Consider the following 16,210-nt stretch of genomic DNA (forward strand, 5'->3'; position numbering starts at 1 on the left):
TTCTCACTGTATAAGGGGAGGAGCTGAGAATTGATCCAAGTCTTTTTCTTGCTACAACATTGTATTTGGCATCTACTCAGTTTCTTACGCCAATGCACTACTTAGGTTGTTTTTTTGAGTTCTTTCTCTAGCACTGCATAATTGACCACTGTCTTTTATTAGCTTTGTTTTCTAGACATTTCTCAATTCAGTCTGAGGTCTTTCTAAAATGCAAAGCACTCTCTTGCTTAAAACTTTTTTTTCAATTACAGAAATTGTAGGTTTACAGAGCAGTCATACGTAAAATAGAGTTCCCATGTACCACCCTGTTATTAACATGTTGTGTTAGTGTGGCACATTTGTTACAGTTGATGAAAGAACAGTTTTATAATTGTACTATTATCTATGGTTCATGGTTTACTTTAAGATAAATAATGTAAATGAAATCTAAACTACTTAATCTGCCTTTATAAGGACATCCCCTTTTTCTATGCCCATGCCTTAGTTCCATCATTACTTTGGCTTTTAGCTTTTTGTATCTGCTGCTGCTCTTCTCCATATGATGTCCTTTTTCCCTTCTTCCCACTCCACCCTCAATTCTCACCCACCAATCCAGTGCTGTGTCCCACTAAGAAGACTCACTTAAATAGGCTCATTAAAGGCAGGAACTATTTCTTGCATATTAATAGTAGACTCACAGAAGTTTGTTGAATGGGAGAATGTTTTTGTATTTCAGGGTGGTTTTGAGTTAGGAGAGGTAGGGGATAGATTGGAATAGTCATTCTCTGAAACAATCTGAAAACATTAGACTCTATTTCTGAGGTGTATATGAACTTAGAATTTATATTCTTTGATTCCTTTCTCTGTTAGTTTGCAAGCTACCAGAATGCGGTATACCAGAACTGGAATGGCTTTTAAAAAGGAGAATTTAATAAGTCACAAGTTAACAGTTCTAAGCCTATAAAAATGTCTAAACTAAGGCATCCGTTGAAAGATACCTTAATTCAAGAAAGATCAATGGGTCAGAAACACCACTGTCAGCTGGGTAGTCATGTGGCTGGCATCTGCTGGTCCCTTGTTCCTGGGCACCATTGCTTTCAGCCTTCCTTCCTGTGGATGTCCCTCACTTTGTTTCTCTGGGGCTGGCTTTCATCCCTTGGCTTCTGTTGGCTCACTCCACGTTCTGGGTTGCTTAACATCCCATGGCAATTGGGGTCCAAGCATCTATGTCAGCTCTCTTTCTCGGTGAGCTCTGTTGTTTCTGTAGGCTCTGTGTTTCTGACTCCAGAATGTTTCCGCTTTTAAAGAATTCCAGTAAACTAATCAAGACTCACCTGGAATGGATGGGGTCACATCTCCATCTAATCAAAAGATCACACCCACAACAGAGTATGTCACATCTCTATGGAGATAATCTAAAGGAAAATTTCCAACCTGCAGTATGAATCAGGATTAAAAGAAATGGCTGCCTCCACAAGATTGAATCAGGATTGAAACATGACTTTTCTGGTGTACATAATATTTTCAAACCGGCACGCTTTCTAATTCTATTATCTACATCTTGGTCTGAATTTGGAGTCTCAGTAAAGAATCCAAATATGTGTCATGAGAAATAAAAGGTTAGAAATTTTAGAACTATAAAATGTTTTTACTTGATGATATTTTGAAATAAAACTTGAATATCTCTAATCATTTTTAAGAAAGTGGTTTTCAGTCATTTCTTGCTTTAATTTAAGCTTTTCTGATTCAAAAATTGGAAAGAGTAAAATATCTTATTTTTAAAAAACCTTTTTATTACAGTTACATGTAAAACCAGAATTTCCCACTTTAACTACTTTCAGGTGTACAATTAAAGTGTGATTACATTGACAATATTGTGCTACCATCGCCATTCTCCTTTACCTAACCTTTTCATCACCCCAAAAAGAAACTACTCCTTCCCCCATCCTCGCTGGTCCTCGGCAACCTATAATCTGCTATGTTTGAACAGCATCTAGTTTGAAAATGGATTCAAGATTGGGGAAAGTTCTATTTTAATGATCTAAAATGTTTACAGGTGTGTTATTTTGCTGGCTAACAGTTTTGTTTTGTTTTGTTTTTTCCCTTTAAGTACCTAAAGAGTTGGTAGAGCTTCATTTAAAGTTGATGAGGAAGATTGGCAAATCTGTTACAGCAGACAGATGGGAAAAATATTTGATCAAGGTAAGTATTTCTAAATAATTTCTGTATAACTGAAATAAATAAATTAAAAATAATAATTAATAGATTACTGTTGCATTTCATAGTATATTTAATTTTTAAACTAGTTTGCAAAAAATTATAAAATCTGAATTGAAATCTATGATTATTGTCAGTGTCTGATTTTCCTCCCTTGCTGCTACTAAGCAATACAATCATGAGTCAAATACTAGATTTTAGAGGTATTATATCTCTTTTATGCCTAATGCTATTCTCAGGACTTTTGTCTTCTTTAATTTAATCCTTTCATTCATCCTAAGCAAATCAAAGATACAGATAAGGACTAGGGAAGTTGTCATTTTTGCTTAAAATCAACCATTATGTGTAGGCATACCCAGGGTTTGTCCTTTGTTTAAAAGGTAAAATGCCCAAACCCTTTAGGTCAATATAGTAAACTGTTATCAACAAGGACAAACCTGTTTTTACTGAGAACAGCCTGTGTATTCTAAACCAGAAGATGATTGCTTTAAGATAGACCTTGTTAAAGGCAAGAACATTGAGAACAAGTAGTCTGAAATTGCCCAACTTTGAGAATAACAACATAATTTTTGCTGTTCTCATCTGCATCCTAAGCTGATGAATGTACCTCCATACTATCCTTTGGGGGTATTTTCACATCTGTAACAGAATATCAGTTTATATTTGAAGATGATTGTAAAACTATATAATAATTTTTCTTGTATGCTTATTTCTGCGTCTATGTTTCCTCATACATGTTTTCTTGTCTGTGTATTTTTTTGAGGGGGGAATGTATATGTCTTTAGAATGCTGTAAAAAGAGGAACAATCTGGGAAGAAAGTTTTGTTTGCTTTTATTATAAAAAATCTAATGTGCTATTTCAGTCACTTTTGCTATGTAACAGGCCACTCCAAATTTAGTGACATAAACCAAACAGTTATTTTCATAAATTCATCGATTCTTTGGACTAGGAATTTGGAAGTCACTTCTGCCACATTTTATTGCTTGTGGCACTCACAGCTCTGATACATTTAAGGGGAGGAACTGTAGGCTCCAACTGTCCATGATAGAAATGGCTAACTTTAAAAAAATCCAAAAAAATATATAATCCAATATTTTTGCACAAGTTTGAAATATTGGAAAGTTAGCTCAAATGTTTCAAAAATGTGATTTCAACTGATTTTCTAAAAACCTGATAAACTAATGTTTATATTGAAATACATTGTACTGTGAATGATAAATGAGCAAATGTTTACTCAAAGTGCTTTTTCAAATAAGAGTAAAGTTACTGTTTTGTCTTTACAAAATGTTTGTTAGTGTTTAATAGTCAAGGTTTTGGAGCTTAAAAGAAACAATCCTAGAATTTCAAGGATACTGATTTTTTTTTTTTTTGGTGGAGCAGGGGGTGCATGGTCCAGGAAACGAAAGGATACTGGTTTTAACATAACATTTTAAAGGATATGGGCTTTTGTAAATAAATGTGTCTGTTAAAGGTTTATAATTTTACTTTTCAAAATTATAACACAACTTCAAATTTTTTATGTCTTTGACATTTGAGAAATGAGGTAAGAATACTTTGTATACTAATCTTGACTCTACTACTAGCAGACTTTAAGATCTTGGACAATGTACTTTGACATTTTGGGTCTTAGTTTCTTTGTGAGATGAGAGAATTGAGCACAGGTGATTTTATAAGCGCCTTTTGTTAAAGAAACTTTAAACCCATTAGCAGTCATTATCCCTTCTTCTAGCTCCTGGCAAGCACTAATCTATTTTCTCACTTTATGGATTTGCATTTTTTGGATATTATATGTAAGTAGACATTTTGTTACATTGGCAAAATGTTTTCAAGGTTCATCCCTGTTGTAGCATGTATCAGAACTTCATTTCCTTTTATGGAATTGTATGAACTTGCAACATTTCATTTGTCCATTCAGCATTTGATGATATTTGAGTTGATTCCACTTGTTAGCTATTGCTGCAGTGAATCTTCACGTACACGTTTTTGTGTGAACATGTGTTTTTATTTCTCTTGGGTGTATACCCAAGAGTAGGATTGTTGGGTCAGAAGGTAACTCTATGTTTAATCATTTGAAGACCTTCAGTCTATTTCCCAAAATGGCTGTTCCATTTTACATTCCCATCAGCAGTGTATATGAGGGTTTCTGATTTCTCCACATCCCTGTCAATAGTTGTTATTGTCCTTTTTAAAAAAGAAAAATTATTTAGCCACCCTGATGTGGTTTCCCTTATAACTAATGATTTTGAGAATCTTTTTTTCATGTGTGTATTTGCTGTTTCTATATCTTCTTTAGAAAAATGTGTATTAAAGTCCTTTTCTATTTTTTAATTGGGTTTTTGCTTTTTGTTGTGGTATTGTAAGAATTCTGTGTATGATCTGGATACTGGACCCTTCCATGAACTCTGGAAGAAGTGGGAAAGTATATTTCTGCAGGACAACCATAAAATACTTGGTTCTCCTTTGGGGAAGATTTTATTTCCCTTTGCTATTGAGTTCACAAATGCCATGTGAAATGCAAGAAAAAATGATACATTACCATCTTAGGTGGAAGCTTCAAGACCAATACGTATTCTCCATACTCTCTTTCTCCTTTGCCACAGTGACTATACTTTGAATGTGAAGGATACTTATCTTGGAATGAAGATGACATGGAGCAATGTAGTGACCAAACTGATTAACATATGCTGTGGACAAGAAATAAACCTTCATTGCTGTAAACAGGGGTCAGCAAACTTTTCTTAAAGGGCCAGATTTTTCATATTCCTTATAGTCTGTGTTTTAACTACTCAGCTTTACTGTTGTTGCATGAAAGCAGCTACAACAAATATGTTAATGAATGGGTATTGCTGTGTTCCAATAAAACTTTATTTATAAAAACAAGCACTTAGCCCCTGGGAGACAGTCTGCTAACCACTATAGTAAAGTGCCAACCATTGAGATTTAGGAGACATTTATTACTGCAGCATTATCTTGACTACCCTGATTAAATAGCACCACTAACTCCACCTATTTTCTCATACCACAAATTCAAGCATCATCCCAGACCCCTTTCTTATTTCCTAAACTAAATCCGGCTCTCTTTCTCTCTAAACTCTTTATTTAGCAGATGAAGATAGTTAAGATCTCAAGGGAAGTATATATTCTAGACCATGTATCCAATTTTAGTAAAATAACCAGAACTGGAATAGACCTACTCTTAGCCTTTCAATGCTAGAATACTTTCAATACTAGAATATTTTTCTAATATAGGGCTTATTGTTCCTTGTCCTAGCAAATAGTATCACCTTCTATCCAGTCATCAAACCAGAAGCTATTGACATTCTTAAACTTTTCTTTCACCCTTCACATCTAGTGCATTTACAAGTTCTGATTGATTCAGCTTCCTTATCCTCTCTTGACTCAGTCTACTCCACTATCAGTATTTCTACCCTAATAAAGATCATTATTGCCACTTGAATTATAGTAGAAACCTCCAGATTGGTTTTCCTGCCTACAGTTACTACAGTTATAATATAAAGTGAAAATCTGTATGATCTTTCTAATCCTCAACTTTAAATCCTTTAATGTGTGGGTCCCTGTTGTGTTCTGAATGGGACATATTCTTTAACTTGGTAACAGTTATTGATGTTATGTTACTTGCTTTTTTCTTTTGGTCCAATCCTTGCTACTACTACCATCCTCATCAATACATACCATATTATACCTTACCGAAGTATTTTTGGTGTCCTGAATGGTCATGCCATTGATCCTTCTCCCAGAATTTGCCCTCCAGTCAAAAGCAGTGTGAGACAGTGAGAGGAATGTGAAAAACTATGGAGGCAGACAGTCTGGGACAAAGGACTGCCAGCTTCAAATACTCTGGAGAGGGAGGTCTGTCTCCTAGAAAACAGAGATGACAACCAAACTCCTGTAAACAGGGAACTTCAAAACAACTAACAAGTAAAACCTCAGAGCAAGACACAGGCTTAGGAATTCAAGGAAAGCCCTGCACACTACGTTTGCCTTCACAAACCCTTCCTGATAGGAGGGCTGAAGCTCAAGAAAATGTCTGGCCTATCACCAACTAGTTACAAAACCAAAAACACTTTGTAACACTTTGTGATGAAAGAGTACAAGATAAACAAAGAAATAGAAAATGATTGCCCATCCAAAGGAAGAAGGTTAAAATACAATAACAACAATGAAGACAACAAGAGTGTGAATATAATGAACAAAGCCTTTTTAAAACATGATCTTAAAAATGCTGAAGGAAATGATGGAAAACAGAGAAAGAACTAAAGAGTATCGGGAAAATAATGAACAAACTATATGAGAGTCTGAGTAAAAAGGTAGAAGTTCTAGAAAGGAACCAAACACAACTACTAGAATTGAAGACCATAATAACTGAAATGAAAAATGCCTAGGAGGGTTTCAAGAGCAGATTGGAACTGGCAGAAGAAAGAATCAGTGAACTTGAAAACAAGATCATTGAAATGAGTCATGCTGAGGAGTGAAAAGACAAAAGAAATATTAAAAGCAAAAATAGAGTGCACAGGTATTTCAGTTGTTAGAGTGCCCACCTTTCATGTGGGAGACCTGGGTTCAATTCCCAGACCACGCACCCAAAAAAACCAACCAGACAAACAAACAAAAAACAAAAATAGCCTGAGATAGTTACAGAACACCATCAAGCGCACCAATATATATATTTTACATCCTGCAAGATTATCTTTCAAAAATATCAGGAAGAGGGCGGGCCACGGTTGCTCAGCAGGCAAGAATGCTAGCCTGCAATGCCAGAGGACCCGGGTTCGATTCCCAGTGTCTGCCCATGTAAAAAAAAAATGTCAGGAAGATTAAGACATTATCAGATAAATAAAAGCTCAGGGACTTCATCACCACTAGACTGGCCCTACAAGCAATGCTAAAGGGAGTTTTCAGATTGAAAGAAAAAGATAAGGGGGCAGTGACCACCCAGTTGGGGAAAAACAGTCTCAGCAGTGTTGCTGGGCAAACCGGATCTCCATTTACAAAAATAAAAGGATGATCACCCTTATCTCACACCATGTGTAAAATTAAACTCAAAATGGATCAAGACCTAAATAGGAGAGCTAGAACTACCAAACTCATTGAAGAGAACATGGCTAAGAATCTTCAGAACTTTGTCTGGGTTATGATTTTTTAGGCTTTACCTCAAAAGCACAAACAACAAAACTGAATAAGAAAAATAGATAAATGAAAAAAAAATAGATAAATGGAACCTTGTCAGAATTTAAAATTTGTTCTTCAAAGGACTTTATCATGAAAGTAAAATGACACCTTACATAATGGGAGAAGATATTTGGAACTGTGTATCTGATAGAGGTTTAATATCCACAATATAAAGAAATCCTTCAGTTTAACATAAAGCAGACAACCCAGTTGAAAACTGATCAAAAGACTTGAACAGACCTCTCTCCGAAGACTATAAAACAGTGGGCAAAGAAGCACATGAAAAGATGTTTTGCATCATTAGCCATCAGGAAAATGCAAATCAAAACCACTGTAAAATAACCATTTCACATCCATTAGAATGACTGCTGTTTAAAAATGGAAAGTTGATGGGTGGGGGCAAGATGGCCTCATAGTGAGATCTGGGATTTAGTTTGTCCTCCAGCATAGCTAGTAAATAGCCAGGAATGGTACAAAACAGCTGCTGGGAAAACATCATTTACTGAACACTCAGAGTACACCAGCCTGGACCAGGTGGAACACCGAGATCCCACCCAGAACTGTAAATCCCCCAAGTCACAGAAGCCAATACCCCTCCCTGGCAGGCATGACAGGGAGGTTCCCTGAGGAGAAAGAAAACAAACTTTACCAGCAAAAGGGCTTAACTCAATTAAGTGCCAGTTGCGGTATTAATTAACAAATTCTGTTGACTGTTGAAAATAGGCCTCCAGCCCAGCTAAACCTAGAATAAGCACTAAAGGTACCAGGAGTTTTTACCAGGCAGAGATGGAGCAGGACTGATATGGAAAAAAAAAAAAAAACCTGCACAAAATAGTGGAAAAGGGCAGTACCCAAGTGAGGGGGCACATAGAGCCTAGAGATATAGAGAGCCTCATACCAACTTAAACTCTTGATTGACAAACCTGAAGAGCAGGGGTCAGGCTCTGAAAAGTCTACTTATTGCTTTTATTCTGCTCCTTAACAGCTCATTAGATAAAACTGGAAGCACTCTCAGTCTCCGGCACTGGCCAAGCCAAGAACGGAATTAAGCTTGTTGGAGAGCCAAAATAACTAGACTGGTGAAAGGAGTTAATTCTCTAAAGGGTGTATCTTCCCAAAGAGAAAGGTAGGCCCAGCTCAAGTGGATTCCCTTCTTCAAGGAATTCAGGCCCCCAGGGACTGTAAACTGAAGAAATTACAGCCATTCAGGTAGGGAGAGTCTGCTGAAATTAAAGGCACAACGTCTTAAGCTGGTGGGCACACATGTGCCAGTGCTGGGCAGCGTAAAAAAAAAAAAAAAAACACTGAGTCTAGAGGCTTCACAGGAAAACTGGACAACCTGCTGGGTCTCACCCTCAAAGAAAACTGGATGTTAGCTACTCTTTCCTCCTGAAACATGCGCCTGTCTTGTCTGGGGATATCTGACTGGGGTCTGTATATATGAGGTGGCCCTCCTCGGAGCAAAAAAAAAAAAGGCTCCATAAAGGCATGGGAAGAAAAAGAAAGACAAGAACTAAAAAAATTCTGATCAGTTAAACAATATTTATGCTAGAAGTCTAGAATAAGTTGAACTGAATGTCAAAGAACAGATAGAGAACAAAGCCATCCAGCAAGAAAATCCTAGGTAAAAGAGTGTAAAGAACCTCCAGAATAAACTAATTAAGGAAATCAAATGCCTAGATGTCAGCAAAAAATAATTAGTCATATTAGGAAAATAGAACATTTAGCCCAGTTAAAGGAACAAACCAGCACTTCAAATGAGATACAGGAGTTGAAACAACTAATTCAAGATGTTCAAACAAACATGGAAAATCTTGTCAAACCAGTGAATTGAGGGAAAATATTCAGAAGACGTTGGGCGAACAAAAAGAAGAACTCAAAAGCTTGAAAACAATAAATCACAGAACTTATGGGAATGGAAGGCATAATAGAAGAGTTGGAAAAAACAATGGAAGCCTACAACAATAGATTCAAAGTTATAAGAAAGAATTAGGAACTAGAGGACTGGACATCTGAAATCTGACACACAAAAGAAAATATAGGGGAAAGAATGGAAAAATATGAGTCGAGTCTTAGGGAATTGAGTACAACTTGAAGTGCATGAATATATGTGTTTTTGGTGTCCCAGAAGGAGAAGCAAGGGTAAAGGAGGAGAAAGACTAATGGAGGAAGTAATCACTGAAAATTTCCCATCTCTTATGAGAGATGTAAAATTACAGATCCAGGAAGTGTCGAACTGAATAAATCCAAAGAGGCATCCTCCAAGACACTTACTAACCAGATTGTCAAATGCTAAAGACAAAGAGAGAATTATAAAAGTAACAAGAGAAAAGCAATCCATCACATACAAGGGAAGCCGCATAAGACTGTGTATGGATTTCTCGGCAGAAACCATGCAAGGGAGAAGGCAGTGTATGATATATTTAAGATTCTAAAAGAAAAAAATCTACCAACCAAGAATTCCATACCTAGCAAAATTGTCCTTCAAACATATGGGGGGCATGAAGTACATATTTTCAGACGATGACTGAGAGAATTGGTGCCTGAGAGATCAGCTCTATAAGAATTACTAAAGTGAATGGTATGGACAGATAGGAAAAGGCAGGAGAGAGAGGTCTGGAGAAGAGTGTAGAAATGAAGAATATCAGTAAAAGCAAAAAATGAAAAATTGGATTTGTCATTTAAAATCCAAAAGACAAAATTGTAGAAGAAAGTACTGTTGTGGGGCGCACTGAAAGAGAGACCACATAATTCAAAACTGCAAGCCAATTTGGAGTCTTTATTAGCCAGCCGGCGACTGCCTCAGAAACCTCCAAGAAAGAGGATTCAGAGAGCAGCCCCTAGAGGTTTTCAAGGTGTGCTTATAAAGGCTAAAATCATGCTGTGGTTTTTTGGGTTTTTTTTGCAGTTGCTAGCAAGCAAGCGGATCATAGAAGCAGAAGAATGCCTTTAGCCATTGCCAAAACATACCCCATTCCCACAGTTTCTTAACATTGGTTATTGTTTAACTCTCGGGGACATTCTACCCCAATGGTGTGGAACTTTCCCTTCTTAGGCCTTATTAATTGCTCCTGGCCCTCCACAGTACTACTTTTACAATAATAACATAACACGTTAATGAATTAAACTTCTCAATCAAAAGACACAGACTGGCAGACTGGATTTAAAAAACAGGATCCATCTGTATCCTATCTGTGGGAGACTCATTTGAGACTTAAGGAGAAAAATCGTTGAAAGTGAAAGGTTGGCCTAATTGTATAGACGTGTTCACTATCGTACTCTATCTGAAAACATTTCCTTTTCTTCTTAGGCTGCATTATATGATATGTGAATAAAACTGTTTAAAAATGAACAGAAAGAGTGGTTCACTGATAGAATGCTTGCCTTCCATGTGGGAGAACTTGCTTGATTCCTGTACTATGTGTCTAAAAAAATAAATTGAACAGACTGCAACAAGGGCTAGAGAAAATATGCAGAAAGAGATGTACCTTTTCACTGTCAGTAGGGAAATTAGAGGTCTAGCCCTTTGTGGAGGGCAGTGTGGTGGTTCCACAGGAGAATAGAGGTGGGTTTACCATATGACCCAAAAACCCCATTTCTCCAGCATATACTGGAGAAACTGAGTTTGTGGACACATGTGGACATTTGCACACTGGTGTTTCTGGCATTAGTGTTCCCAATCCACAAGGAATGGAGGTGGCCTAAGGGTACAACGATTGAGGAATGGAAGGTGGAACTATGGTGTATACATACAATGGACTAATGAGCAGTCACAAGAAGGAATAAAGTTATAAGGCATACGGCTAGGTGAATGAACCTTAATAACTGTATGTTGAATGAATGTCAGGAACAAAAAGACGAATATTATCATGTCACAATCATATGGACCAACTATAATATAAAAATTTGATCAACTGAAGTTGAGGGCATGAGCTATCAGGTTGGAACACCTAAATTGTAAGCTGTTAGAGAAGTCAGGGTAGCCTTGTTTCTTGAAGATGATTGTATAATGATACAGCTTTTACATTGTGTGATTGTGAAAACCTTGCATATGATGCTCCTTTTATTTAGGGTATGGACAGATGAGTAAAAATATGGTTAAAAAATAAATAAATGATAGGGGAACAGAGGTTTAAATGAATTGGGTTGATGGAAATACTAGTGGTCAAAAAGAGGGAGGAGTAACAGATATGGTATGTATGAAGTTTTCCCTTTTTTATCTGGAGTGATGCACATGTTCAAAAAAATGTATATGTGACACCTGAGACTCAGAGTTAGAGCTCTGAAGCTATGCAACTCAGCATTACCCCATACGGGAACTGTTAAAAATGTTGAAAAATGAATACACATGAAGTAGAGATATGAATGAAGGCAATCTGGATAAAAGATGATATTGTCCACATTTTAAAACTTCGAACTTCTGTGTAAGACTAAAGGGGGAGATGTTTATTTGGTGCAAAATGTATGTTTTGGGTTGTGCATTTCCTAATTTAACTTTCATGGTCAATTTAGTTGAACACCATCAATACATGGAATCTTGATTAGGGCATTAGATTTTGTTGGCTTGTCCAGGTTAGTGTGATGCCCTGATTAGTCTCAGAGTGATTTGGGCAGTGAATAAAGTAGTTTTTCCGACGTCCCCTTGGGGGAATGGGGAGAATGGTGAAAATATACAACTTCACCATAAAAAAAAAAAAGCCAAATAATAGTGGGAACAGAGGGGTAAATAAATTGAATGGATGAAAACACTAGTGTTAGTGAAAAGGAAGAGTAAGGTGTATGGTATGTAAGAGTTTTTTCTTTTTTATTTCTTTTTTTTTTTTGGAGTGATGCAGATATTCTAAAAAATTATCATGGTAATGAATACACAACTATGTAATGATATTGTGAGCCATCATTGTATATCATGTAGAATGTGTAGGTGTGAAGAGATCTCAATAAAAACAAATAAAAAAAGAATAACTTTTCAACTCAACTACCAACAATTAACAAAGAAAATATAAGTCTGACATCCTACAATTACAATAATTTGTGGAGATTCATGCCTTCGATGTACTCCTATATTTATTGCTTTATTCTGGACCCTCTGTTGTGTCTGAATTCCTTTCTAAATGTTTCGAACAAAAAAGCAGAGTCTACACTAAGCTTCATTAAAGCTTTTCAATGTCATATAGTATACTGTTCTAATTAAAAAAGGACTTCTTTATTGACAGTAACTTTCCCTTAAATACTAAGGCAGAATATGTTGAAAAAATTTTAAAGAGAAAGTGAAATTTGGGAAATGATATTTCATGCAAACAACAGTCAGAAAAAAACAGGAGTAACTATACTAATAACCAACAAATCAGACTTCATATGTAAAACAATTAAAAGAAATAAGGACACTGTGTATTAATAAAAGGAATAATTCAACAAAAAGACATAGCAATCATCAATATTTATGCACTGAGCCCGGGTGCCCCAAAGTACATGAGGCAAACAATGACAGCACTAAAGGTGAGAAATAGACACCTCTACCATAGTAGTTGGAGACTTCAATTCCCCACTCTCATCAATGGATAAAACATCTGGACAGAGGCTCAGTAAAGAAACAGAACTTTAATAATAAAGTAAATGAACTAGACCTAACAGACATTTACAGAACATTACACCCCAGAACAGCAAGACACACATTTTTCTCAAGTGCTCATGGATCATTCTCAAGGATAGACCGTTTGACATGTTACAAAGCAAGTCTCAGTAAATTTGAAAAGATTGAAATCATGCAAAACAATTTCTTGGCTCATAAGTTGGACATTAATAACAGAAGAGGGCCAGAATGCAGAAATATGTGGAGGCTGTAAACAATACATACTTAAGCAACCCATGAGTCAAGGAAGAAATTACAAGAGAAATCTGTAAATATCTCAGTGCAAATGGAAATGAAAACACAACATACCAAAATTTATGAGATGCAGCAAGGGCAGTGCTAAGAGGGAAATTTATTGCCTTAAATGCCTATATTATAAAAAAAAGAAAGAGCAAAAATTGAGGAATTAAGTGTTCACTTGGGAGAACTAGAGAAGAACAGCAAACTAACCCTAAAGCAAACAAAAGGAAGAAAATAAGAAGGATTAGAGCAGAAATAAGTGAAATTGGGAATATGAATACAGTCTACAAAATCAGCAAAACCAGAAGTTTGTTCTTTGAGAAAATCAATAAAAACGTTGGACCCCTTAGCTAGTGTTCTAGTTTGCAAGCTGCCGGAATGCAATGTACCAGAAATGGAATAGCTTATTTAAAGGGGGATTTATTATGTTGATAGTTTACAGTTCTAAGACTGTGAAAATATCCAAATTTAAGCATGGTTATAGAGATGTTCAGTCTGGTGCATCCAGGGAAATATACTTTGGTTCAAGAAGGCCGATGACATTCAGGATTTCTCTTTCAACTGGAAAGGCACGTGGCAAACCTGGTGATGTCATCTAGCTTTCTCTCCAGGCTTCTTGTTTCATGAAGCTCCCTGAGGGCGTTCTCCTTCATCTCCAAAGGTCGCTGGCTGGTGGACTCTGATTCACTCATCATTCTGGCAGCTTCTCTCAGATCTCAAGCCTTTTCCAAAATGCTTCTTCTTTTGAAGGATTTCAGTAGGGTAACCAAGACCCACCTGGAATGGGTGGAGTCATGCCCCATCTAACCAAGTGTAATACCCACAGCTGGTGAGTCACATCTCCATGAAGATAACCTAATCAGGTTTCCAACCTATAGTGCTGAATAGAGATTAGAAGAAACGGCTGCCTTTACAAAATGGGATTAGGATTAAAACATGGCTTTTCTAGGGTACATAAATCATTTCCAACCAGCACATCATCTGTATTTTAAAACTTCAGTTTCTGAGTGAGACCAAAGGAAGAGATGTTTATTTGGTGCAAAATTCGTATTTTGAGTAGTGCATTTCCTGATTTCACTTATATGGCCAGTTTAGTTGAACACTTTACATACATGGAATCTTGAATAAGACTTGAAACTGTAGTTTTGTCCAGGGTGTATAATGCCCTAGTATATCCCAGAGTAATATGGGCAGTGAATAAAGAAGTATTTGCGGTATCCCCTTGAGTACTGGGGAGAACAATGGAAATATTCCACTCCACATCTGGAGAATTTCTGACATTCTCACAAGCAGTAGAAAAAAGCAAAGCAAGGCCAAGCGCTTGACCTTGGGGCTCACCCCTTTGAAACTTATTCCTGCAAAGGATAGGCTAAGCCTACTTAAAATTAGCTCTTAAATTTAAGAGTCAACCCCAAAGTACCTCTTTTGTTGCTCAGATGTGGCCTATCTTTCTAAGCCCATGTGGCACGTGAACTTGCTGCCCTCCTCCTACCCTACTCGGAACATGACTCCCAGGGGTATAAATCTACCTGGCAACGTGGGATGGAAATCCCGGGATGAGCCAGGACCCAGCATCAATAAATTAAAATGACTGTCTTAACCAAAAGAAGGGAGAAATGAGAAAAGATAGTGTTCGTGGCTGAGAGATTTCAGACAGAGTCGAGAGATTTTCCTAGAGGTTATTCTTATGCATTATATAGATATCCGTTTTTAGTTTATGGTGTATTGGAGCAGCTAGAGGAAAGTACCTGAACGAGCTATGTTCCAGTAGCCTTGTTTCTTGAAGATGATTGTATAACAATACAGCTTTTACAATGTGACTGTGATTGTAAAAACCTTAAGTGCCTGATGCTCCTTTTATCTAGGCTGTGGACAGATAAGTAAAAAATATGGGTAAAAAATAAACCATTAATAGGTGGGACAAAGGTTAAAATAAACTGGGTAGATTGTAATACTAGTGGTCAGTGAGAGGGAGGGGTAAGGGTTATGGTATGTATGAGTTTTTTCTTTTTTATATATTTTTCTGAAGTGATGCAAATGGTCTAAAAATGATCATGGTGATGAACACACAACTATGTGAGGATATTCTGAGCCACTGATTGTACACAATGTACAGAATGTTTGTATGTTAAGATTTATCAATAAAAATCCGGGAAGATGTCCGAATACAATAGCTCGAAATTAGCCCTGCTCCATGTAAAAGTTAGAGAAGGGACAGGAGGATGACTGTGGCAGTGATTCCGGAGTACGGCTGCCCTGGGAATGCCTTCTACACCACATAGGGCAGCCCTAGTTGTAGAGGCCGAGGAACTGAGAGGCAGAAACCTGGAGTCTGATACAGAGCCTGCAGGAGTGCTTGGACGGGAGCTGAGGATTAGAAAGTAAGCAAGGCCACATTCCTTGGGCATGCTGTCCTCACCAGTGCAGGCCTGTGACTGGCGACTCACCCCACACACCCGAACTCCATCACCCGTTCCCATTATCCATAAACTGAGATTTTCTGTAGTGCCTAATCTAATTCAACTTATCTGTATAGCTCATTTAAACAACTGAAACACAGGGAGCGCAGAATAAGAAAGAAGTCCTTTAATTCTATATAGATTATTGCAATGCCTGGATACATCCTAGAGTATATATTTTTTTTTTTTAATTTTTTTATTAATCAAAAAGAAGAAAAGAAATTAACACAACATTTAGAAATCATTCCATTCTACACATGCACTCAGTAATTCTTAGTATCATCACATAGATGTATGATCATCATTTCTTAGTACATTTGCATCGATTTAGGAAAAGAACTAGCAAAACAGCAGAAAAAGATATAGAATGTTAATATAGAGAAGAGAATTAAAATAATAATACTAATAATATATATATATATAAAAAGGAAAAAGAAAAAAACAAAAACAAAAGATACAAACACACAAACAAACAAACAAAAAACCATATTTCAG

The 16,210-nt window shown here is 36.7% G+C and overlaps 1 protein-coding gene across 2 annotated transcripts in view; it reads left to right on the forward strand.

The window, feature by feature from the left end:
- The window catches only part of RSF1 (remodeling and spacing factor 1), a 185,183-nt gene that overhangs the window by 44,767 nt on the left and 124,206 nt on the right, over positions 1-16,210 (forward strand). For both annotated transcript variants that reach the window (XM_077113472.1, XM_077113473.1), the window contains exon 2: positions 2,090-2,181. In XM_077113472.1, the coding sequence (XP_076969587.1) occupies positions 2,090-2,181 (92 nt within the window). The remainder of the gene's footprint in view (positions 1-2,089; positions 2,182-16,210) is intronic.

This window comes from Tamandua tetradactyla, chromosome 8 (assembly GCF_023851605.1).
Source record: "Tamandua tetradactyla isolate mTamTet1 chromosome 8, mTamTet1.pri, whole genome shotgun sequence".
Lineage (NCBI taxonomy): Eukaryota > Metazoa > Chordata > Mammalia > Pilosa > Myrmecophagidae > Tamandua > Tamandua tetradactyla.